Source organism: Grampus griseus (genome assembly GCF_964374135.1).
Source record: "Grampus griseus genome assembly, chromosome: 12".
In the NCBI taxonomy this organism is placed as follows: Eukaryota; Metazoa; Chordata; class Mammalia; order Artiodactyla; family Delphinidae; genus Grampus; species Grampus griseus.
In genome coordinates this window covers 2,559,494-2,586,045 of record NC_139006.1, presented here as the reverse complement: position 1 = coordinate 2,586,045, position 26,552 = coordinate 2,559,494, and the positions used below count along the sequence as shown (strand labels likewise).

Genomic DNA, 26,552 nt, shown 5'->3' with positions numbered 1-26,552 from the left:
ACTCAATATTCTGCAACAACCCACATGAGAAAAGAATCCAAGAAAGAACAGACACGTGCATATGCACAACTGAGCCATCCCACTGCACACCCGAAACCAACACAACACCGCAAGCCAACTACACTCCAATACAAAACAAAAATCAAATTTAAAAAAAAAAAAAAAAAAACCACTACATATTCTCCACTCCCCCAGGGCCAGGTCTTACTGTCTCACGCTCCTGTCCCTTAGACAGGACTCATCTCTCCTTTTTACTCATCTGTGTATTTCCTGACTTCCTCAATAAATGCTTCTTCAGTGGAAAGGTGAGAATAGAGGGAATGATTTTAAACTCTGAGAAGTTAGTCACAGTCAAGCGTAGTTCGAGACATGATGACTAAACGTACGTGATATCCTGGGTGGGAGTCTGGAACAAAAAAGGGGCCGTCGGGCAAAGACTAAGGGGATGTGAACGAGCGTGGACTTCAGTTAATAATAATATGGGTCACTGATTGTGACAAATGAACCATGCTAATGAAAGATGGTGATTACAGGGGGAAACTAGCCACCAGGCGCTTGGCATTGTCCTGTACTCATTTCACAACTTTTTTGTAAATCTAAATATATTCTCAAACGGGAGTTTTATTGAGAAGAGATGGAATGGCCTCCTTTCTCTGTCTGCCTCTCACTCCATTCCGCTCCAGAAGCAACTCCCTTAATTCCCACCGGATGACAAACGGAGACGCAGTGCCAGGCACAGATGTCACGGACCTGTGCAGGGTTTCGAGATACCCAACATCATCCTCTTCTTAAAAGCACCCAGTTTTCTCAGGAGGGAAACACTGCCTCCCCGGGATATGCTCTTAGTGAAAGATGACTCCAGGAGCCCACCTCTCATTCTGGAAGCCACACCAGCTCCCTCCCCTACCTCGGGCACAGACAGCAGGTAGGTAGGTGAGCCACTGGGAGCTTCCCAAGAGTCTTTGCACCTTTGATTATAGTAAGAACAGAAGGAACTTCTGAAGGAATTCGTTGTGCCGGGCCGGGGAGGGGTGCTGGGCAAGAAGGCTATTGCATCTACCCCAGGGGCAACTTCCCCCTCCCACCCTGTGCATTGCCAAGGCTAGCGCCCCCGTGCCTTATTAATATACAAAAATATACATCCAACTAGCCTTTCATGTATTTATTTTCTTAGATTAGCAGGCTGGGATTTATGGCCTGCAGCTAAGAATATTATTGGCTACACCAGGGCACAGTTTACCTGAAACAGAATAAGAAGAGATCTTTTCCTGGTCCAAGGCAGGTTCAAAAGCTACATCATTCAAGTGAATCGAGTTCAGGGCCAAACCACCTCAAACCGCCACATATTATTTCTAACAACTGAGATTCCCAAACCACCAAAGAATATCTTTTGAGGCTTACCAACCCCAGGCCCACTTTGTCCCCTTGTCAAATATTCTTTCTTTATTCTCTTTCTCTTTTGTTTACAACTCTTTATCTTTGCAAGAATATCTACTTGGTAATGATGCCTTATTCGGAGATGGCCTCAGGTCTGACCACAGTCCGGGCACGAGATTCTTAACAAGCTCTTGAGGATTTAGCATGTAAAACTGTAAAGACTTCAGCAAAGTATATGTATTGGTTAATAATTAACAATATGCCCATCCATTCATTCATTTAAGCAATCTGAGCATATCTCTGACTTTGAGAAAAGCACCCGGCATCTGAGCGCCAGGCCTCTTTTCTGGGCCTTTCCACCTCCATTTCCTGGAGTATCAGGGAACCAAGCTAATGCTATGCAAATATCCGGCTTCACATTCAGATCTGACAACCAGACTCCTTTGAAACTGACTTCCTGTGGGAAGAAGCGACCAAAAAATAGGTGGGAAAGATGAGCAAGAAAGAGCTTTCGAGGCCTTTGATTCTCCGGACACGTAATCAGGCGATGGGAGACCTGGGATGCTTCTGACATTAGCTCTCTGTCGGGGAAGGAAAGGAGACGGGGTGGTGAGAACATGCAAGAAAGGGTACAAGTGCTGTGGGATACTTCTGTTGTCCACTGGAAGGAAAACATTCTCTGAAATTAAAAGGGATCCTTAGATGTCTAAAGAACAAAAGCATTTTGCTTTCCTTCCTTTGTGGAGGTCTGCTTTGGAAGACTCGAGCTCCAGGAGAGAACAGATCTTCTAAGATGACAAACAGCCCCATCCTGGTTTTCCTCTGTGCGACGGTCAATGCACACGCGTGCGCCCTCCCAGCTGTTTTCGTAAATTGCCCTTACGGATCATTTGCGCGACAAAACTTGTTTCCCAGAATGGAAGCTGAGCCCCTGTGTGTAGCCACAGAGTCACCCAGAGATCACAGGCGCAGAAGTGACAGGAAGGTGGCAGTAGGTGGTCAAACACTGTCTGCAGCAGGAGTCCTGTTGGAGGCAGGTAATTTGGTCCCCCCTCCACCCTGGCCATCCTTAAGTGGTGAGGGAAGTCCTGCTGACAGCTGATCTATAAAACATTAGCCCGGCTCTGGACCTCGTTAGCACTGTCACCGCCGAGTCTAGAAACAAGTCACCCTTCCTGAGGAAAGCACCCAAAGATACTTGGCTGGATCCTTCAGGGTCATTTATAGCAGGTGACCAGACAGAGCAGGCCCCTGCTAATTCTAAATATTTGGAAGCCATGCTCAACGACTGTCAAATGGGCTTCATTAAAAAAGATACACAGTTTCCTTATTTTCCAATTATGACAATTCCGGCTAAAGGCTAATGACATTACCAGATCCAGGTTTCCCTGTCAGCTGTTTTCATAAACAGATAAGACTCATTCCCAATTAGAGCATGTTAAGTATTCAACAGGCACATTATTAATGCCAGCCTTTAACAAGACAGAAAGTGTGCCACTTTACCAACTTAAACACACGTTCATGAAATATTTACCGATTTACTCTTGTCTTAACTAGAAAACTGATTTTTTTGAACACCTTTCTAATTGATGGACTCTGAACACATACACTTTGGCTTTACATCCAAAATTTTCCAATCTTTTGACTTGGAAGTGGAGCCACCCGATCTAGACGCCTCAAAGGTGCTTCTTTCTGAATCTGCAAAGACTTGGATCCTTTAGATCATGTAGCCCAGGAGCAAGTTTCTCCGTGTCACAGCTTGCCGATGACAAGGCAGCCCTCAGGACTCAGAGGAACACCTCAGTGGGCAGTGGACTGTGGCTGGATGCACAGCTATTTGTGAAATTTAATTCTACATATATAACCGATTCCCAAAAAAACCGATGTGGGTATCATCTCCTGGAGAGTTAAAACTTTAAGAGATTCTGGTTCGTAAACCAGGGTCCAAGAAATCAACAGTCAGTAGTTGACAAACAAAAAAATGTCGGAATATGGAATCACTTGACTTCCCCTTATTCAGAACCTTGAGTTTCCATCAGCAAAATATTTCTCTATATACACAGCCATCTCCATGAAGAATATTATTTAAGAGCGTTGAGCCCGAGAAAACCAAGCACAGAGCTAGCACACCAGCCCGAAGGTCCACGACCAGCTCAATCTAGGTCTGATTTCTGAAGAACAGAAGGGGGAGACCATGAGGCCTCAGACCCACAGATGTGTTTATGTGTCCTAAATCCCTGTGCGTAATCCCCAGATGCGCCTCCAACCCCAGCCAAAGGTTTTACCTTCCAACAACCAGCCAAGTGCAGTCATGAGGTTAATGCTGTCTATTGGTTTCTGTTTCTTCAGTTGAGATTAAAAGGGAATTCCCAGCACTAGGTCACAATCAACAAAACTGAAACGTGCAAAGTATAAGCAGAAGAATGACTCCTTTCTTAAACTCACCCACCCCTTAACAAACACAGAAAGAAAGAAGTTTAAAAAAAAAAAAAGAATGGGAGAGGGACAAGAGGGTGATCGCTACTGGATGAACTTTAAAAACCAACATATAGATGTGTGCCACGTCCACGAACACTCCTGTGTTCAGAGGTCACAAACAAATTGGATTAGATGGTGCTTCAGATCAAGTTTCTGGAGTATGCAGCAGTGTCAGGACATACTTAGTGACCGAACAACCCTTACACCAAATAGCTGTTATCATCAGACTCATCTGTGTTTAAAACAAACGAACCAAAAAACCGGTATGAAAACCCAATGAAGTCAAGGCGAGTCGCTGCCCTCCCGTACCACACACTCCAAAGAGAAAATGCACGCATCCTTCTTCCCAAAGCTCACCGTGCTCACTTTCAGTGCCTCGTCTTTGGTATAGTCTTATGGAAGACACTCGACGACTTCTACTGGATAGCCTTCACACTTTTTGCTCTTTTATATTTTGAGCAGTAAGCTCTATTTCCAGAGAGAAACAAAATGGTAACTTTGAGGTTGGTACCATAGAGCGCACTTAGAACTCACACGTTTGGAAGAGATTTTGCGTTGGCGCAGCTGCATCCGCTATCCTTCCCGACAACTGTCGCCATCCCATTTGCAGGCTGATTTCAACTGTGAGCCATTTATCCTAAAACCTGCTGAGACCCGCCTGAGCCAGGGCAAAGGCAGAACGTCAGCCTCCTCCCGGCTTTTCTGGGATGGCCCAGAAAACCTAGGAATAAGAAGGTCTTCACCGCCCAGCTGCCAACCCGGAGAGATCCAGCTGGTCTCTCGATTTGACAGCGAACACGGAGCCTGTAATACCCGGAAGGATGCTTCTACCCCGGACAACGCTAACACATCTCTCCGGATCAAACAGACAGGGTTCCCAGAAGCGCCCTTTGACCTTGGAGATGCTACAGGGAGATACTCCCAATGAACTCACCTCAGTGTGAAGCGGTCCTCAGTGGAGTTTTTGGAGATGGAGACGGGAAACGTCAGCACATCTCCCTGCCTGACCGTCTTTGGCACGTACTGCACGGCCACGTGGTTGTCCAAACGCAGCTCTCTCAGGGGCGGCCGGCTCGGGGTCTGGTAAAGAAAAACACTGCCGATCCTCTGCAAGGGAGGCCCCGACTCATCGATGTCGCCGCGGCCCGTCCGCATCCCTCCGGCTCTCCTGGCACAGTCTCCGTGCTCGTCCCCGGGCTGCAGGGCGTAGTAGAGCTCCACGGGGCTGCCCTCGGGGGGCTCGGGCGACTTCTTCCTCCCGGCCACCACCGTGGGGGGCCCGAACCAGCCGGCCGGGAGCTCCAGCTGCGCCACGCACAGCCCCAGGGCCCCCTGCAGCCGGCAGCTGCCCCTCACCTCCCGGGTCTCCCGGAAGGCGAACACCCGCAGGCAGGGCAGCCTCTGCGCGGGGCCGGCGTCGTCCCAGTCCCTGCCCACCACGTGGAAGAGCACGTGCACGCGGGGCCGGCTCAGGGAGACCTTGTCCCGCAGGATGTGCGCTTTCAGCTTCCAGTTCAGGGAAAACGTGCTGGTGAATCCAAACGGGCTGGAGGGCAGCATCAAGTCCTGGGGCACCACCTGCTCGATGGCGAAAGGCCCGTAGCTGGCGTTCAGGACGGGGAACCTCTTGGATCTGTAAACCAGAAAGGACTCCACGCGCGACTGCAGACTGGAGTTTCTCATGACGTCCTGGTTGGCTTCCTTCAGGAAGAAGGACACGTCCGCGTGGTGGATGTGGTAGGTCACTGGGAGGTAGGTGGGCAGCGAGGAGAACCTCTGGATGCTCTCCAGGATGCCTCGGCTTGCCACCACTGTCGGGAGGAATTGGGGTTCAGGGGTTAGAAACTCCAGGGCAAGGGTACCAGTATTTCAGACCTCTTCCCCCCCTTTATAAGGATTGCCTTGTCTTTGCACTAATTATGCAATTCTTTATTCAAAAGGTCTTACTTAAATCAACTCGTCTTATAGGAAATATATTTCTTCAAAAAAATTGATGCCACTGGAGTAGACAACAGGCATCACTGGCCATGCATAGAAGCTAAGTGTGCAGATAAATAAATTTCATATCATGCCTTTAATTGTCAGCTAGCGGTCCTGGTGCCCTCAGGAGGCGATGGGTTATGCCTAAGACTTGTTCTCTTTTCGTTAAAGGGAGAGATGCTCATGGGAAAGGTCTTAAGAATGTGCTGGCATCCAACAGAGAAGGGCATTCCCGTTAACTCAACCAGATGGACCAAGATTGGACACGAGAATGACTTTCTCAGCATGTGGTTTGAGGCTGTGTCCATATCCTACCCAAGACTATTTTATGTTCCACCAGATACACACGCTGCACGTAAGGACTCACTGACCATCGGGAAATGGTAAAAGGATGTTAAGGTGGGCAATCACGTATCAGTTGGACATCACATACTTTCCTGGGGGTTAAGCTGAGAGATGGAGAGAAAAGACCCCGGAAGGATAATGCTAGGAGGAAACCTCCAGAAACAGATGAGATGGGCTGACCACGTCATGTCGGGTCCATGTGTCCCTAGAACCCAAGAACCAAGGGAAGCCCATCACTCATCCTTCGTAAAAGCTATGTTGACCCCAATGCACAGAAAGCATTCTTTTTTTTTTCTCTCTCCTTACTAAGCATATCCCTCCCTCAGGGGGAACATTCCAAAATGTTATTCTTACATTGTGCCTTATATTCTGGAAGAAAAACACAGACACAGAAATTACATAATTCAAGACTCAACTTAACAGGCTTTAGAAATGGAAATTATTGGCTCTGGGATCACTGACTTTCTAGGCAAAGCTCCACAAGATATCTGAAGCCCTTCTCATTAGTCGCCCTGTAATTATCACTGGTTCTTTTGCAGTAAAAGCAACGGACGCCCTGACACTGATCGGGCCAAACTGTTTCAGAGGCTCACGTGAGCACACTTTCCGATGCACGACGCCTACATGAGCCTGGACCCCTCTTGGCTGTTGTCTGTGAACAGAGAAGGAAGCAAAGGACTCAGAGAACAAGGGGTCTTGACTGTGGCTTTGCTGCACAGATCTCGAGAGAGAGCAGGCAAGTCACTGAGCCTCTCTGCCTCTCCTGGACTGCTCTGAAGTAGGAGGGCACCAACCAGAGTATGGAGGCCCCCATCCAGTTCTAACAGTGCAGGACACTCAGCTGTGGTCCATCCTGCTTCTGGACAAGAAGCCAGCTTGACATACACGCATCCCGAGTTGATGGACAGCCCCGAGGGAAGGGCTCCCTCAATTCCATGCCATCACCCAACTCAGGCCAGGCTGAGCGCCCCAGTTCAGCAACGAAGGTGTCTACGGCCCTGACCCATTTGAAACTTCCAGTATCTGAGCAGTTTCGATTCACCCAAGCGGCGATTTCATATGATTCAACCTAATACATCAGAAATCCTTTTTCAAACATCAGAATATCATAGACCTCACAAGAGACCTCATTCCTTTATCAGGACTACATTTTTCTTAACGATCCGGAAATCCCTCAGGATTTATATTTTCAATAAACGTGTATTGTCACATGTGAGTGTTTCGTGAAGCTGAAGCAGAGGCAGTGAGTTTCGTGCGCATGTTCAGAGCTGAAGCTTCCTCCTTCATCCCATCTCTGGGTACCACTCCCCTCCCCCACTGTGCTGGCTACACTCCTGTGACTGCTCAGGCTGCATCATAAATGTCACTTCTCTGGAATGCCTCCTTTGACTGCATGATTCTGCGTTTCTATGCACCAGCGATGTCCTTCTGTAGATCTCATACTTCCCCATCACAGGACTTCATGCTCTTTCTGTAATTCCCTTCATGCCCCAGTGGGTTATACGCAAGTGAGCAGAGATGACATATGAGCCTTTTCTCTGTTTTATTCATCATCCTTAGAAGAGGACCCGACAAACACTAGCTTCTCAGTAAATATTTGAAAAATGAATCAACAAATGAATTATGCTTCCAATATTATAAAAGCAGATTATATTTTTACACCAGGATTTTATATGCTGTCTCCTCCGCTGCCATCACTCTATAATTAGAATCCTCCATCCTTTTATCCCATGAAGAGCTCCACGTAATCTTGGTGATAAAAGACCTACATCCATCACACAGTGCCCCCTGATTCTTTTTTTTCTTTTTTAATGTCACTGGAGTACAGTTGACTTACAATGTTGGGTTAGGTTCAGGTGTACTGCCAAGTGTTTCAGTTATACATATACATGTATCCATCCTTTTTCAGATTCTTTTCCCATTTAGGTTATCACAGAATACTGAGTAGAGTTCCCTGTGCTACACAGTAGGTCCTTGTTGGTTATCTGTCTTATATATAGTGTGTGTAGATGTTCATTCCAAGCTCCCAATTTATCCCTCTCCCCACCCCACGTGTCCCCTTTGGTAACCCTAAGCTTGTTTTCGAGATCTGTTTTGGTTTTGTAAATACATTTTTTAAAATGATACAAATGAACTTATTTACAAAACAGAAACAGACTCACAGACGCCCTGATTCCTATAAATGCATCTCGGCACCACTCGGGTTGCCAACACACCAGCCTGTCATTCATTGTAGACACTGCTGAAGCCAAACAGCCAGGTTATAGATAGTCAAACATTAAAACCAGACACCAAGGCTCCGTGAACTTTCCTGCTGGAACACCTGGCCCCTATTTGAGTACATCAAACTTAACCGTGCAACTAATTACATATTCCAAGGGCAGTGGCTGTGGGTCCTCTGACTTTATTTGGGAAAGCAACCAGGGGGACACCATGGGCACCATTCAAAGGGAAGTCATTTCTAAGCTTCATTCCACGAAGAGCCTATTTGTCTTTTCGCCTGGTAACTGACCTACACGTTTACTGCTTAAAAATGCTCCAAGTTGGGGGCTTCCCTGGTGGCGCAGTGGTTGGGAGTCCGCCTGCCGATGCAGGGGACACAGGTTCGTGCCCCGGTCCGGGAAGATCCCACGTGCCGTGGAGCGGCTGGGCCCGTGAGCCATGGCCGCTGAGCCTGCGCGTCCGGAGCCTGCGCTCCACAACGGGAGAGGCCACAGCAGTGAGAGGCCCGTGTACCGCAAAAAAAAAAAAAAAAAAAAAAAAAAAAAAATGCTCCAAGTTGACCTAAAGCTAGTGTTATTTCCTTTTTCTGTCTTTTTTTTAAACAAAATTCAAAAAATAATATTCCACCATGCACAGAATAGATTAAGAAGTAAAATTTCACCTCAAATCCCCACGGGGGTGGCTATTATAACCTACGAGCACCAATTCCACATAAAAAAAAGAGCAAGGTATCAAATAAGAAAGAAGTTGCACGTGGTAAATCGCACTTAACCCACTAAGAAAAAAAATGACATTTGATTTTGGTGCTGTGACTTTATATGCTTATTTGAAAGAAAGTGATGTGTTCCCATCGTTAAGCAACGCAGTGACCTCATAGAGATTTTCTATTAATTTACCATTTTGAAAAAATAATTTCCCCTAAATAATACTTTTACGAAACCTGAGAAAGACGGTGATTTGAGCACAGACTTTTAAAATTTCCCCTGAGTGGACTCAAAAGCAGTAACTAAGGGAATATAGTAATGAGTAAAAATCTGCGTCTGTGTTGAATATTCAGTGCAAATTGCACGCCCTGGCCTGGGAGAATTCCTGAGAAGTTACATGGGATACCAATGCCTCATGCAGAAAACACAGCATGGTGAGGGTTGCCAGATACAACATACAGGAAACCCAGTTATGTTTCCATTTCTAATTGACAGAAACGTTGCATGGGGCATGCTTATAATTAAAAACAAGAACAAAATTTGTTGTTTATCTGAAATCCAAATGTTACTGGGCACCCTGAATTGTTGTTGGCTAAATCTAGCATCTCTAAGCATGACATCATAAAAGAAGACAATAGCCTGGTGGAACTACCTTGATATTTCTAAGAGCAAAGGCCACTGTATCCCAGGGATGCCCCACGCTGGGTAACGTACCTGATGCCGGCTGCTGACAACATCTGTAATCAGCTGGACTGAAAGACTCAGGAGTGAGTCAGACCACACTGTGCAGAAAACCCCAGAATCAGGGCCTCTTGCTAATGTGGAACAGGAGGTACGACACAGCCTCACTGTGGACTGAGTCCAAGCCAAAGCAAAATAACTTACAGGAACCTGGTCCCCAGTGCAGCAGCTGCGCCAAACTGAGAGAAGGGACCGTACCAGGAAAGCCAGTGCATCTCCGTGCTGCTCAGGCTACTGCATCACCGATATGGGAATGCAGGGCCAGCGCCCTTCCAGGTGGACGTTTCATGTGCAGCTCTAACAAGAGCAAGTGGAAACCAAATGGAAAGAAGAGGAACCCACTCCACTGTGTCAGGGAAATTCCAAGGCACTAGAGGCTACCCTCATTCAAGGACAGCTAGAGAGAAGGCAAATACAGACGAAAAACAGAAGGAGAATAAAATGTTTGTTTCATAAATAAAAACTGCACCATCAAAGAAGGGCATTTGAAAGAGCCCTGAAGAGACGGAGGAACAACAAAGCTTTGAAGGGTAGTTACCACAGAATACTGATGTATATTTTACACAGAATAACCTCTATGCTCTCGCTAATCAAGAAAATCCAGGACCCTTGTTATTTTATAATGAAATAAGACTAAGATGGAAGAAGATATGGCAGTATTAAAAGTAAGGGATTTAAAATGGTCTCAGAAGCAATAAAAAAGATATGAAAAAGGAGAAAATTGAATTTATCCTGTGAAAAAGAGAATTTTTGAAGCTTTCCCTAAAGCTAAATGGAAAAGACAAGAAATGAAAATGATGATCGGTGGCAGGCTGCAGACATGACCCACATTAGATATATATGCAGATAACAGGGCTTCTAAGAAAAAGAGCAGAAAAATGCAAAAGAAGCACCATCAAAAGACAATCGAGAAAGGAAAACAGTCCTGGGGCAAAAATAAATAAATATTTCACTGAATTCCAAGGAAAACTGGAAACACCACCTTTTAGGGATTCCTAAAGCCATTTCTTAATGTCAAGGATAAATAAATAATTCTATAAGTGCTTATTTAAAAACAAAACAAAAATTCAAAACGAAAAAAATCAAACTGGCCTCAGTTGGATCTACTATACAAAATTAAGTCTTAAAAATTTCCATAAATCTGATGGAGAATGTTCAAATTGAACAATGCCCTAACCTAGAGATTTTCCTGATAATATGTGAGGACAGTAGAAAGATGCAAGGCTACATCCTATCTATCCTTCCTTAAGAAAAAAACCCCAAAACACTGAAGCCTATTATTCAGGCAGCCAGGAGGTGTTTAAAGTGTAATATTCAGGAACAGGAAAGTCATGACATAAACATGAAAACATTTAAGCACCGAATAAATTCAAATACAGTTTTAAATGTAGGCAAAACCAACAAGGTCAAAATAGTTATTGATCAAAGAAAAACCATAATCCAAACATTTTGTTATTTAAAAATCATAAACTTGGTAAAAATGCCAAAAGAAACATGAAAAGAAAAAAAGTAAAAGGGTACTAATTTTGTATATCCATAGAAGTGGCTTTATTTTTGTCTATGGTAACCAAATAAATATATATTTAACTATAATTTTTTACAAGTTTAAAATCAGGCTGTTTGGCTTACGAATAGGGAAAGGAGAGAGAGAAAGAGAGAAAACAGAAACAGCTCATTGAGTGATATATTGAAAATACAGAACACAGATCATCAAGAAAGAAAAATGATAAAAAGCATAAAATATGATGAAAGGAGTAAGAACAAATTTGTTAATTATGACACTAAATATAAATGAGTTAAACTCTCCTGTGAAAAGACAAACACTGTCAGGATGACTCAAAAATTATAAGACAATGAGTTTAAACTGTCTGCAAGAGAACTCCTAAATAAAGTGACTGAGAGATTTAAAAAAAAAAAATCTGAGCATAGACATTCCATAGCGGGTAAAAAAAAAATAGCACAACTTTAACATCAGAGGATAAAAAGTAAATTCAAGAGAAAAAATAACCACCTGGGTTAAAGGTCTTAATTTTCATGGAAAGATACAATTCATAATGCATGTATAGTAATAAATACTTTAAGCAAAAATATATCTCCAAAATTAATATAACAAATCTCTTAAAGTTACAAATGAAAAATGGATAGTAACAATCTTTTTGGAAGATATTATATACCTCCTTTCCCAATCTCGACTTATGAAGGATGGAAAAGTAAGTAAGGCTAGGAAGTTATAAATAATATAAATTATGAGGTTGTAATTTCTACAAAGGATACTCTTATTTATACTCTTCATGGACTCTTGCCAAACATCATATACAAAGCCACAAGAAAACCTTTAAAAAAAAAATCACAAAAATAACTTAAATTGTATTCCATGATTCCATGAGCATATGCAATCAAAATATAAATCAATAACAAGAGAAAAATAGAAACACTGCTCCCTGCTTGGAACAAAAAACTACTAAATGGTTCTTGGATAAAGAATAAAAAGAAAGCTTTTAATTACACTGTATTTACAAGATACTGATAGTGACAACAGTGCATATCAAAACACATGTGAAGCAGCCAAGGCTGTAGTCAAAAGCAAATTCATACAACCTCATACATGAATCTCATACAGGGGAAACCCTGGCGCTTCCCTGTTTCCTGTGATCTTGCCGGGTCCCAGGTGAATGTGTCAGAGATAAGAAGGAAAGCGGATGGCGTTACTGAGAGCTGGGACACACTACGCATTCTGTGAGCTTCACTGCGTTCCTGAAAGCCCCAGACTGAGATGAGAAGTATGCCTCTAGGAACTTGGATTAGAGGTTGTTCAAGACACAAAGCCTAATCAAAGTGCCTAACTGGCTCAGCTCACTCCCCTGGTTCCCTCTTACTCCTGGGTACCGGGGCTGCCCTATGCAGAGATGAATAGTCAACTGTCCCACCCGACCCCCGACACATGCTCAGCTGATGACTTGTACTTCGGAATCCACCAGAAAGGAACTCTCTCATCTTCCCTCCAGCAAATCTGACAGCAACTTAGAATTTGCTACCCATCTTTGCCTATGATGATAAGCATCTCCTTTTCCTTCAAAAATCAGTCCTTAAGGTCCAGCAACTTTTCCTTCTCAAGCTTCCACATCATCTACTTCTCCCTGTCAACTGGATAGCTCATCGCAGTATAAAAACCTAGTATACTCAGACTTCAGAAACAAACAAAACTGGCCTTTGACCCTGAATCCTTTTTTCTCTACCACCTCATCTCTCTGCTTCTCTGTATACACATATGTAGGTATAGAGTCACTATTATAAATATGCTTTGTACCTGTTTATATTTATGTCAACGATCGTAGACAGCTCTGTAAACATGCATGCACACACAGACGCACACACAGTGTTGTCTATGGTCACTGTCATGGGCCATATAGTGCCTCCCGCCAAAGATATCCACAACCTAACCCTCATCTGTGAATACATGACCTTCATGGCCTAAGGGACTTTGCCAGTGTGATTAAGTTAAATGTTTTGAGATGGGAGATGAGCCTGGTTTATCCAGTGGGACCAATGTCATCACAAAGGTCTTTATAACAGAATGTCAGGAGGTCAGAGAGGAAGAAGATGCTTCTTTCTGGCTTTGAAGATGGAGGAAGGGGCCATGAACTAGGGCACTGAAGCAGCCTCTAGAAGTTGGAAAGGCAGGGAAACGACTGTCTTCTGGAACCTCCGGAAGGAATGCTGCCTGGGGAATAATTTTAGACTTCTGACCATTGCCTTTCTCTTTTAATGATTGGAAGTGTCATTTACGTTGTTTTGTATTATTTTCCCCCTTTTGTAGATAAGGTAATCGAGAGTCAAAGGGACGGACAACTTGACCAAGGTCACACAACCAGTCAGCGCCCAGGGGGGACTGGAGAAGGTAGGTCTAGGGCAACGGTGGCTGGACCTGGCAGGCAGGTACAGACTCGCAAGAGCTGACTCTATGCCTCTCCTTCCAGCTCCACATCCAGTAACTTCAGGTGGGTAGATGCCAGTCGCCCATGGTGGGAGTGTTTACACTATGGACACTGGCAAACCTTACAGACCAGGTGTCCATCCTCCCTCCCAACAGAGCCAGTGATTAAACACTGATCCTACTGGTCTGCTGCCTGGGCTTGAATTCGCCACATTCCACTGTGATCCTATCAACTTTTTCTGTTATCATTAAAAAGATTTCCTTGGCTCGCCGATGACTCCCATGTGAAATTTACATTCTGTAGCTCAACGCTCAAAATCTCTGAGGATATTCACAGCCACCCTCCCTCCCCAGCTTCAGGATCTTGCTATCTGCCGCATCTAACCTACGCTCCGACCAGACTGAGCGGTCATTCATCAAGTGCAACCCTAGGTTCCCTCTTCTGCTACTCTCACCCTCCGGGTTGTCATGCTCTCTCCCCAAAGCAAACCTCTAACAGGAAAATGGCCATTTGTTCTGGAACACTGCATATGAGGGCCTCCAGATCTAAGAAGCCCTCCCCAAACACCCCAGCCAAATGAGGTCTCTGTCTATGCAGCATTTTGATTTCTCCTTGGATGTGTAGCAACTTCTGCTTTGCATCACAGTTAAGGGAGTTCGTTTTCCCCACTAAATTATTTATTTAATGATAACACTTACTTCATTCTGGACACTGGTCTATACTCTCTAGAATGATCAAAGAATGTAATACTCCCAGCACCCCCATGCGTTAGGTGCTTTTTATCATCCTCATATCACAGTGAGGAAACTGAGATCCAGAGAGGTCAAGGGACTTGCCTAAATTCACACAGCTGGTACATGGCAGAGACAGAATGTCAACCCAACGGCCTGGCTCCTTTAGCACTAAGCAATGTGACCCTCAAGGAGGGATTCAAGGACCCAGCCCTGTTGTGTTCACCTTCTCATGCTTTTGCCAGAAGGTGGCTTGAGTTTCAATGGCACCATGCTTGATTAATTCCCAGTGGTACACAGAAAAACGTGTTTTTAAAAATTGTAATTAGCCGTGCACCTCTCTTAATAAATACTGGAAAAATATAATTCGTACATCAAGCCCAAGAGTCGCGGTTGTTATAGCTGAGGCTGACACAAGAATAGGTACTTTTTGGTGACTGGTCTACAGAGGCTGCTTGAATTTCAGGTCCAGGGCTTTCAGGACCTGCTCTTGCAGCAAAAGCTGGGAGATGACATGTGTGATGCCCCCAGAACCCAGCACAGAACTGAACACATTTGGGGGGCTTGTCATGTACTCTTTAAGTGAGAAAATGTTAGCTCCAGGGAAAGACACAGGTTGTCCCCTGGGATTTGTGTCAGGAAAGGGACACTTTTTGAAGACCTTGAAAAGAATTGCATCCCTTTTACCCCTTCCCCCCAGAACACTGCGGGGGGGGGGGCGGATAAAAGTATAGGAGAAAGGTCCGTTTACAGAGGTGAACACATTTACTTTATCCACGTGGTTCTTAATTTGCTTCTAAAACGCTGGATTTGTTGATTCCGATATTTCAGAAGGGAATCTGTCTTCCTTTCTCAAGCACATCTTCATACGTTGAATGACTGAGGAAACTGGTATCTGACTGCAGCTTCCCAAAGGAGCCTGACAACTAAAGCACGTAGCCAGCGGCAAATGCAGCAGATTTAAGTGTAGATTTAAGTGTGAGAAGCCCTCTAGCTTCAAGAATAATTTGTTATGAGAAATGTGTTGGGAGGCTGTGGAGTTCTCTTAAAAGATACGTTTCCGTCTTTATTCCTCCTGTCATTCGTGGCACCAATAATTGTGCCGGGAGCTGTCCGAGGTGCTGGAGAGACAGGATTAAACAGAAGGAATGATATCCCTATCCTCGCGAGGCTGACATCCTCGTGAAGAGGGAAGATTTAAAAACACAAGTGAAGAAATAAACCCATGTAACGTAATTTCACGCAGCCGGAAGAGCCATGGAGAAAAATAAACGAGGGTGCACCGATGGAAGCATGGCCAGTCAAGTAAACCTGTAACCTGAAATAGAGAGGCTGTAAGGAGAGTTATACGTTCCCACATATATTCATCATTTTTAGTCCCTGTCAGCCTTTACATTTCACCAGCTAAATGCAGAAGCCTGGAAATAAAATGGAGATTCAGGCAGTCTTAACCAGGGGCTTTCCACCCCAGGACTACTGAGGATAATGCTCTATTGTAGGAGGCTGTTTAGTGCATTGTTGAATATTTACCAGCATCCTTGACCTCGACTCACTAGATGCCAGTAGAACTCCCTTGCCCCGTTGTGACAACCATAGATGTCTCTAGACGTTGCCAAATGCCCCGCAGGGTAAAGTTGCCAGATAAACACACAGGGCATCCGTTTATATTTGAATTTCAGGATGATAACGAATACTTTTCTTAGTGTAAGTACCAAACATTGCATGGGACATTCATGGTTTATTTGAAAATCAACTTTAACTGGACATTTTGTATATTTATCTGCTATACCTGGCAACCCTAATTGGGAAGCAAAACCATTCCTATTAGGGAACCATCACTCCAGTTTTACAATTTAGGAAATTGTACGTATATATGCCATGTACGTATGTAGGCAGGCACGCGTGTCAGTCATGGATATATATGTTGAAAGGTCACATCAAATGCTCTGACCGTCCAAGGTAGTGAAGGCATAACTACAGTGACCTTCCGGACAAAGTGAGTGTAGGAGACCCACTTAGATGAGACTCTATTAGCAGGGTCTGAAAATAGAGATAAAATTCATGTCACACTCAACATGGTATCTTTTTCCTCACAGACTTGACACAGAGCTCTTAATACCGCAATGAACAACGCTGCCCAGAGTTCAGTCATAGCTACACTCTCATACAGGGCTCATGTGAAAGCGTAATTATGGTCATATTCCCAGGAGATGAATACCTGGAGATACCTAGTACCTTCTCAATACCTCAGAGAAGCTGCAGTTCCCTTTCTCTCTGCCCCATTCATTGCATGCCTTGGAATCTATTCCTAGACATAAAAAAATAAAGAAATGCTCAGAAAAGTTTATATTGTTAGGATGTTCGGCACAGTGTCAGGCTTAAAGTGAAAAATTAGCAACAAACTAAATATCCAGCAAAAAGTCTACATAACCACGACACACCTATTCAAAAAACACTGACAACACCAAGAGCTGGTGAAGATGTGGAGAAACAGGAACTCTCATTCAGTGCTGGTGGGAATGCAGAATGGTGCAGCCACTTTCAAACACAGTTTGGCGATATCTTAGAAACCTAAACATACTTCTTCCATACCATCCAGCAATCACACTCCTTCATGTTTACCCAGAGGAGTGGAAAATTTATGACCACACAAGAGCCTGCACAGGAGTGTTTCCAGCAGCTTTATACATAACTGCCAACCTTGGAAGTGACCAAGAGGTCCTTCAATAGATTAATGGATAAACAAATTTATCCATTAGTACATGCAATAGTGAGAAGGAATCACATGTTAGAAGAGGGACAAGAGAGAAGGGGTCCGATTCCCAGGTGACCCCAGTGCTGCCGCATGAGCTTGGATGTTTACAGGAAGAGAGAATCGATTTCTAGTTTGTTTCAGCCACTGTTATGTTGTAGCTTCTGTTACTCACAGCTGAACCTGATCCTAGTTTTAAGACAGAGTCATATCTTTCTGAACTCTGTGTTCCAGCAATGGGCTCTCCATGTGTGGCCCCGCCCTGGCAACTTCAACATCACCTAAGAATCTGTTAGAGATGCAAATTCTCAGGCCCCACTGCAGACGTACTGATTCAGACACTCTGGTTGGGACTGAGTAATCTTTGCTTGCACAATCCCCAAGGGATTCTGATACACGCTACAGTTCGAGAACCACTATTCTAGTCAATTTCCATAAAATGCTTCTGCTACATAATGTGCAAACATGCATGTAATGACTGCAAACATACATAAAAATCCATCTGCAGAAGAATTTTTGGGGGTTGTTCAAATGGAGATCCCTCTTATCCCAGAGAATTTTTTTCCTAAGTAAAAATCGCAAGACTACTTCAAATAATGGGTGTGCAAGAGCTCTGGGCTCTTAGGAAGAAGGGGGGGATGATAAATCTAATGTCATTTTTTTAAGACGTGACCAGCCAGGTATCCTAGACAATCTGACTTAAGAAAGCCTGGTCCCATCTACACCTGGCACGTTTCACTTGCGCGTCTGCATACAAATAATGCCGTAGCTACTCTGATGCTCTTACCTGGTAACTGTGACTGAGAGGGAGATGGGTGAGTTCCGGCCATAATTTTTGAGGTCGCAAGGAATCGAACACAGAGGAAAAAATTAAAAAGCCCTCCTGCTGTCACTGGGTGCTTCTCACCCTCTGGCCGTCATCGGAATCACTCGAAGGGCTTGCCATGCTGGGGCTTCACTGCAAAGTTTCTGATTCAGGAGGTCTGGGGTGGGACCCAAGAATTTGCGTTCCAACAAGTGATACTGATGCAGCTGGTCCAGGGGCCCCACTTTGAGAACTACATACTTCCTGCATCCTAGGCCTGGAAACTCACCTGGGAACTGTCCATATGGGTGGACAAAAAAGATACCTTGAGATGCCCTGGAAGGCCATGTACAAAGTCCTGCCTGACAAGGCTGTGGCCTCTGTCACCGGCTGTGGCATTCCCCCCACCCCGGTCCACGTCCCTCCATGCACACTGCCCTTCATGCCCTTTCTCAAACGCACTAAGCTAACTCCTGCCTCAGGGCCTTTGCACTGGCCCCTTTGCTACTCCTTTTACGTGGCTAAGTCTTTCTCCTCGTGCAGGTCTCAGCATTAGAAGCACCTCCAAGTGGCCTAAAGTCGCCCTACCTGGTCACTGCCTCATGCCCTGCTTAGTTGCTTCCCATCTTAAATGGTCTTTTCTATTTGTTTTCTTGATTAAACCTGAAGACCGCTCCTTCTTTGTTGGGTCCTTGGAGCAGAGATCTGACTCGACGTGTTCACGTCTATGGGTTCAGGACCGAGAACAATACCAGAGAACAGAAGGACACTAAGTAAATGTATGAATGAAAGAAAAAACAAATGGATAAATGAAAGGATGCTGGGCAAACAACTCGAAGCCAACCTCTCTGACTCAGGGTCAGCAGCTCATCACCCCCAGACCTGCCCTTGAGATGGTCGTCGCTGCTGAACCTTCCTGAAAGCCCGATGAGATAAACACTAGTGAGGAAGATGCCACCTGAATACAGAGCACCGATTTCATTTCTCATATCTGACCTCATGACAACGCCTAAGCACCCCCGACGGCCGGATACACATGCTCGGTATGTAGGGAGAGTTCTTCATTAAGTTGCTTATATTAAAACTGGCAGGGCTTCCCTGATGGCGCAGTGGTTGAGAGTCCGCCTGCCGATGCAGGGGACAAGGGTTCGTGCCCCGGTCCGGGAAGATCCCACATGCCACAGAGCGGCTGGGCCCGTGAGCCATGGCCGCTGAGCCTGCGCGTCCGGAGCCTGTGCTCCGCGGCGGGAGAGGCTGCAGCAATGAGAGGCCCGCGTACCGCAAAAAAAAAAAAAAAATCATAAAAATAAATAAATAAATAAAATAAGCTACAAGGATATATTTTACACACGGGGAATATGGCCAATATTTTATAATTATAGAGCATAACCTTTAAGAATTGTGAATCACTATATGGTACACCTGTACCTTATATATTATTGTACATCAACTATACTTCAATTTTTAAATAGTGGAGGAGTGAGGCAGAAGTGGAGGTCAGGATGATGGGACAGGAAAGGCTCAACCCACCATCACAGATGCTGAAGAAGGCGGCAGTGAGCCAGGAGCCCAGGAATGCAGGCGGCTTCTAGAAGCTGGAAAAACCAAGGAAACAGATTCTCCCTGAAAACTTCCAGAAGGGAACGTAGCCCCAATGACACCTTGCTTTTAGCTCAGTGATGCAGCGGGCCGTTTCCGACCAGCAGAATAACGAGCCGCCACACGCAAGATTCTTCTCGTATCACACTTTATTGGAGCACAGCTTGGTTGAAGAAAGATGGAAGGAAGACCCTACGCAGCAGAATATGGCAGGCTTTATACTGGCCAGAAGGTCCACACAACAGCCCTGGATTGGTGTGTGTCAGTACATGTGACAATATATTGCTACGCCTACAATCCACGGGATGCACGCGTGGCGCCTTACGCGGCACTCCCGGGTAGTGCAAGCAAGATGCAACAATGTAACTTCGCCTTCCTCTGGACCAAGAATCCAGCTCCTTCCTGGCGGCGTCCCACATCTCCCCCTTTTTCTTTATGTCCTTAGACCACATAACGGTCGCCCGTACAAGTCTTGCCCCCAAGGGGACATGGCTGTTCAAGGGCTATTGTCATGGGCGGCAGAAATCACCCTCCCATAGTACAATGCTGCTTACAGCGCGGGGTGCAAGGGCTGATTTCAGGCAGAGGTTCCCACTAGGAGTGCAATGGCTCATGGCCATCCTGTGCAGGGGCAACCACTAGGACTTGTTTAGCAGGGAGATCCAGGCACCGGCAGGCTGGCCGTTTTCAATGGCCACCAAGGCTTGCATCAACATGATCTTCTGTGTGTGTGACTTACGTTTCAGACGACACACCAACCACAGGCATAGTGCGATCCCCACTGCACAAAGGATGCCAAAAGCCCCCATACCTACCCATTCTTTAAAAAAAAGAAAAGTAGAGGATAGCCATGAAGCAAAATTCCCAAAAGAAATAGGGTGTAACTCGGTAGTATTAAGATGAATAATCTGTAATCGTTGTTCAAACAGCAGTCTCTCTGTTTCTTCAGACCAATTTCCTTTTAAATATTCTCCAATCAATTTACTTTGGTTCAAACGTCCTATAATTTTATAGGGAGTAACACAAAGATGATTAAATTTAGCAACACAACCAAGCTGAAGCATATCATACAACTCTTCAAAGGCATCCTCCAGCAAATCCATCCGTTGATTTAAAGATAAAATGCCAGCATGTAAATGTGTATTAAAGCGATTCTGATTTTCTAATGCTAGCGACGTTTGCTTTACTATACCATTAATTACAGCAGCTGATTGTACCTGATTCACCATTGCTGCAGCGGCAGTGGCGGCCGCCGTCACAGAAGCAGTTAAGGCAATTATAAGTGCAGCAGTAATCCCAAGATCCCGCCGCTTCTATCATCCGGGCTACAAAATCAGAAAATGGCTCTGTGCCTCCCTGTATTATTTTTGTTAAATTCCCTGACACCTCCCCTTTATTTGGGAGGGCTCGCCATGCGCGCATATTAATCTCATTTATTTGATTATAAACTTGTACAGGGAACATAGTCTGATTATTTATCCACTGTCCTTGTCCTAATAACATATCTACATTCCAGGCAGGCTGCCCATTGGCAGCATTTTCCCTCGCTTGACTGTGAGCCAAATCAGAAACAATAGACTTCCAGTCTAAATATTGCCCCATCGTTAAACACGCACGAGCAATATCTTGCCAATCAGTAGGGGTCAAGGCATTTCTTGTAAGCCGCTGCAAAAGCATAATAGTATAATTAGCAGAAATGCCATCTCGTTTGGAAGCTTCTGCAAGATCTCTAATTAATTTATGATCTATCATATCATAATATCGCTGGCGTGTAGCCGGATCTTCAAATACTGGAAACGCATTGGACAAAGAAGAAGGAATTTGAAACCAAGCCTCGCGGGGAATAAAAGTACATTGCGGGGAAGGAATGGAAGGCGCAGAACGCCTAGGTTGAACAACACTCCTTGAGGCAAAAAATTCCTGAGGTCGAGAAGGGGGCAAAGCCCCAAAAGGGCCATAACGCTCCTCCTCATATTTTGCAGCAGCTTCTGCCAAATCCGCAGCATCGCCGGGATCTAGCTCCTCATCATCTGATAAATACATGGCTTGCAAGCCAGACAATAGCAGATACATTGGTTCTCGCCCAGTCTCTTGGGCGTCTGGTTGTTTAGATTTTAACTTTTTCTTAACCTTATTATCTACTAATTCTTCTTTTGTAGGCCTATCATCTGTAGCCTTATGACTGCCTGCTTCGGAAGCACTATCTTGATATGACCGCAAAACTTGCGTCGCTTGTTTCACTATGTCTGTACACTTTCCCTCCTTAAGACAAGATCGAACTAAATTCCACAAAGGGAAAGTCCCACAGCACAGCTTACCCTCCTCATGAAAACGGTGCAAATCCTTTCCTAATTTCTCCCATGAAGGGATAGTCAAAGTACCCGAAACTCCAAACCATGGCGCTGCTTGATCTATATCATTCAGTAAACGGCCAATAGTCTTGTGAGATAACATCAACCCCCGATCCCGTAAAAGTGCCTGTATCGGCTCATAAAAATTTGCCGTGGGGTTAACATGAGTATTCCCCATTATGTACTTTTACTGACTTTCACTAAAAGATTTACACCATTACACACACAACAAGACAGTGCAAGGCACAAAAGCTACGTACCGGCAAAATTACCGGTTCACTCCGTGTGTCGAGTTCTGAATCGGTCCTCCATGCAAGGCGCGAAGTTCCCGGGTTTCGGCACCACTTGCAGCGGGCCGTTTCCGACCAGCAGAATAACGAGCCGCCACACGCAAGATTCTTCTCGTATCACACTTTATTGGAGCACAGCTTGGTTGAAGAAAGATGGAAGGAAGACCCTACGCAGCAGAATATGGCAGGCTTTATACTGGCCAGAAGGTCCACACAACAGCCCTGGATTGGTGTGTGTCAGTACATGTGACAATATATTGCTACGCCTACAATCCACGGGATGCACGCGTGGCGCCTTACGCGGCACTCCCGGGTAGTGCAAGCAAGATGCAACAATGTAACTTCGCCTTCCTCTGGACCAAGAATCCAGCTCCTTCCTGGCGGCGTCCCACACAGTGAGACCCGTGTCGGGCCTCACAAATTTGTGTTATTTCAAGCCACTAAGCGTGTGGTGATTTGTTACAGAAGCACTAGAAGACTAACACAGCTGCCAATGATGAATTAACAGGGGGACCAATCCACATGGTCATAGCATCTGTTTTTCAGGGACATTCAGCAACCGGAGCTACAAATGGAGCAGGTAAACACTTAGGTGGAATTCTGCTAGGTCTGCAACTAACATGCAAGACATCTTTGCATTAATTAGAAACGTGTCCCTCTTTCCAGGCCAATGGTCTCATGGCAGCCAGCACAGCTCACAGAGTGCAACACAGACTGGCCTTTAGCTCCACGAGTCCTCTAGCACGGGAACGCTTGTGCAGTGCACAACCTGAACAACCACACACGGCAGCCCGGAGAAGGGATCATGCGGCGCGCCTTCATCACAGAAAGCTACTTCTCTCCATGCAGAAGAAGAAACTTAATCTGCATTCTAGAGAAGAGGGGCACTTGGTTTCTTATGTGCTATGCAGGGGACACGAGTTCGAGCCCTGCTCCAGGAAGATCTCACATGCCGTGGAGCAACTATGCCCGTGCACCATAACTACTGAGCCCATGTGCCACAACTACTGAAGCCCACGCACCCAGAGCCCGTGCTCCACAACGAGAAGCCACCACAATGAGAAGCCCGCGCACCGCAACGAAGAGTAGCCCCCACTCGTCGCAACTAAAGAAAGCCCGCGTGCAGCAACGAAGACCCAACGCAGCCAAAATAAATTTAAAAAAAAAAAAGTGTCTCTGCACATAAATGGGTTAGGTTGCATATGCCCAAGTGTTTGGTTACGTGTTGCTTGCTTGTTTGTCTGTTTTTTTGAAAGCTGTCAGAAAATCCAAATCTAAGCAACTTAAGTAAGCAATTTCTTTTAGCGTAAAATCTAAAGGCCCCAGAGGCATCAAAAGTCAGAGTCCAGGTACACTAGCACCACCATCTCTTCTATCTGTCTCCTCCAAAATGAGTGGACCTATTTTCAGGGTGGCTCACTGACACTAGCAACCCCTATAGCAGCTCCTGGCTTATCTTCTCCCAGGGTCCAACCCAGTGAAAATAGTAGCTTCTCTTCCTTAAACAGTTTAAAATCCCAGGTCTGTCGATCATTGGCCCAATGTGGGTCATGTGCTCGTGACTCAGCCAAACACAGTGCTCAGGGAAATGGAATAGGCTACTTGGCCAGGCCTGGGCCACATTTCCGCCCTGACACGGGCGGAGTCATCCCCACATGTGTCCCTAGACTGAGGCGCTGGGGCAGGGGTACAGGAGGTTCCCCAGAGGATGTCAAGGAGCTAATAAAAACATCAGTGTCTGCTACATCATGTTGCTGTGAACAGTTAAAGTTTTATTCCCAGTTGAAGTACCTAAAACTGAAACAGGCCTGTTGTCCTTATTTTATCCACTCTGACATTCACACTTTTGCACTTCGGTTTCTCTGAAATCAGTTTACTTATAAAGGTCCTTTTTACAGGAAAAGTGAGGAAGAGAAGGAAGAGAGAGAAAGTAATATCTTTTGCGAAACGTCAGGCACTTTTTATTTCTGATATTGTTGGGCGCTCCTGTAGTACGAGAGTAAGGAGTTTATTATCCCCATTGAGCAGTTAGGAAAATTAAGGCTGAGAGAACTGAAGATGTTCAGCCCACTGAGTTTGAAAGTGCCCGAGCCTGGATTTGAAGGAGGCTGTCTGATTCCCGAATGTGAGCTCTTTACCTCTAATATGCCCAGTTTCACAGCAAAATGGGGATTGATTTATGATCAAAGTACTAGTTGGGGTATTAGAAAGAAGTAATTTCCTTTCTACTCATCTCTGAGGATAAATATAAGTTAGAGAAACCACCACACCCCAACACACACAAATTGTGAATTTATTTTCCTCCTAATTTATGTCCTTTTAGTAAGACGAGGAATAAACAGCCAATAATTAACTCATTTTCTACCACCATTTTAAGAAAAAAAAATTAGAACATGAAAATCAGGCAGTGAAGGGAAAGTTAAGAAAACAGGCTCTAGGTCAGGTGGCCCGGGCTTCCGTCCAGTATAACCATTTGCTAGCTTTCTGTCTTGCTCGCTGTGTAACTTTGGGAAATCATTTAATCATTTAATTAAATTAAATTTAATCATTTAAGAAACTTTTTTTAATTAATTTATTTTATTTATTTATTTATTTTTGGCTGCATTGGGTCTTTGTTGCTGCACTCAGTCTTTCTCTAGTTGCGGCGAGAGGGGGCTACTCTTCATTGTGGTGTGCGGGCTTCTCATTGTGGTGGCTTCTCTTGTTGCAGAGCATGGGCTCTAGGTGCACGGGCTTCAGTAGTTGTGGCGCAGGAACTTAGTTGCTCCGTGGCATGTGGGATCTTCCCTGACCAGGACTAGAACCCGTGTCCCCTGCACTGGCAGGTGGATTCTTAACCACTGTGCCACCATTAAAGCCCCATTTAAGAAACTCCTATCCTCAGTTTCTTTATCCCTAAAATGGGGATAATAACAGCAGGTGCCTCATACAGTTGTTAAGAAAACTCCATGAGTTATTTCACGTAAGTGCTCAATACACGAGTTAGTATATTATAAATATGACTGTTTTCAGAAATGGTAATCTGGCCATTCTGTTGAAAACCCACCAGAAGCCACCGACATATTTAAGACATAGCCTAAAAAAATAGAGAGGTGAAAATTTGTTAGATCCAGCTCAGTTCCATAATAGAAAAATGTATTTCCTTGAATGGAAACGATGCTTGAGTCTGAAAACAAAACGAGAGGCATGCCATGATTTACAACACAATTACAAAATATTTTTCAGTAGTTCTCTCTCGAAAGGTCGGAATCCAGATGAATGACAGACACAGGGAAAATCTTAATGGTTTATTTATTTATTTATAAATTTATTTATCTTTGGCTACGTTGCGTCTTCGTTGCTGCGCACGGGTTTTCTCTAGTTGTGGCGAGCAGGGGCTACTCTTCATTGCGGTGCGCGGGCTTCTCATTGCGGTGGCTTCTCTTGTTGCGGAGCACGGGCTCTAGGCACACGGGCTTCAGTAGTCGTGGCTCGTGGGCTCTAGAGCACAGGCTCAGTAGTTGTGGCGCACGGGCTTAACTGCTCCGCAGCATGTGGGATCTTCCCAGACCAGGGCTCAAGCCTGGGGCCCCTGCATTGGCAGGCGGATTCCTAACCACTGCGCCACCAGGGAAGCCCAACGGTTTATTTTTACCATCAGATATTTCTTCATATAGGACACGTTTCTGTGAGCCTCAAGAAATATACTGTGTTTCCCATAAGGGAAAAAGTGCTTTTTAAAGCACCGAGTTCTATAAACATCGGGTAGCTGAGATGCTCTGAAAATGACTCCGTGAAGTTATTTACTCTACCAGAAAGTGCTTATTTGAGAGCCCTGGGTCCTTCTGTGAAGTAGTATGTGCCTAAAACACTACTCACCATCACTTCAAACTTTTGATCAAACGTTATACCCCTCGGTGACAAGTTTATTTCACGCTGACAGAGGAAATACCTCGTTCTAAACGTATGTCAGTATTTTTTAAACAGGGCTTTGGAGACTGACTTGCACGTTTGTTTACTGCCTTCTTCAAAGCTACTTAATGGCTGGAATTTGCCAATCGAATTTTATAACCAGTGGTCTAAACCCATTATACCCCCCACCGACACACACACACACACACACACACACACACACACACACACAAGTGTCAAGTGGGCCATTAAGGAAACACAATCAAGAATACAGTAAGTGCTCTAATAGGACTAGATTTTGGAGTCATCCTCAGTGTGGAATGGACCCATGTAAGATGTGTGATACACCA

General features: G+C 44.9%; 1 protein-coding gene across 1 annotated transcript in view; it reads right to left on the bottom strand.

The window, feature by feature from the left end:
- TMEM132D (transmembrane protein 132D) overlaps nucleotides 1-26,552 on the bottom strand; it is a gene marked incomplete at both ends in the record, with an annotated part of 640,829 nt that overhangs the window by 458,378 nt on the left and 155,899 nt on the right. The window contains one exon of the mRNA XM_082668394.1: nucleotides 4,790-5,666. Coding sequence (XP_082524520.1) covers nucleotides 4,790-5,666 — 877 coding nt within the window. The remainder of the gene's footprint in view (nucleotides 1-4,789; nucleotides 5,667-26,552) is intronic.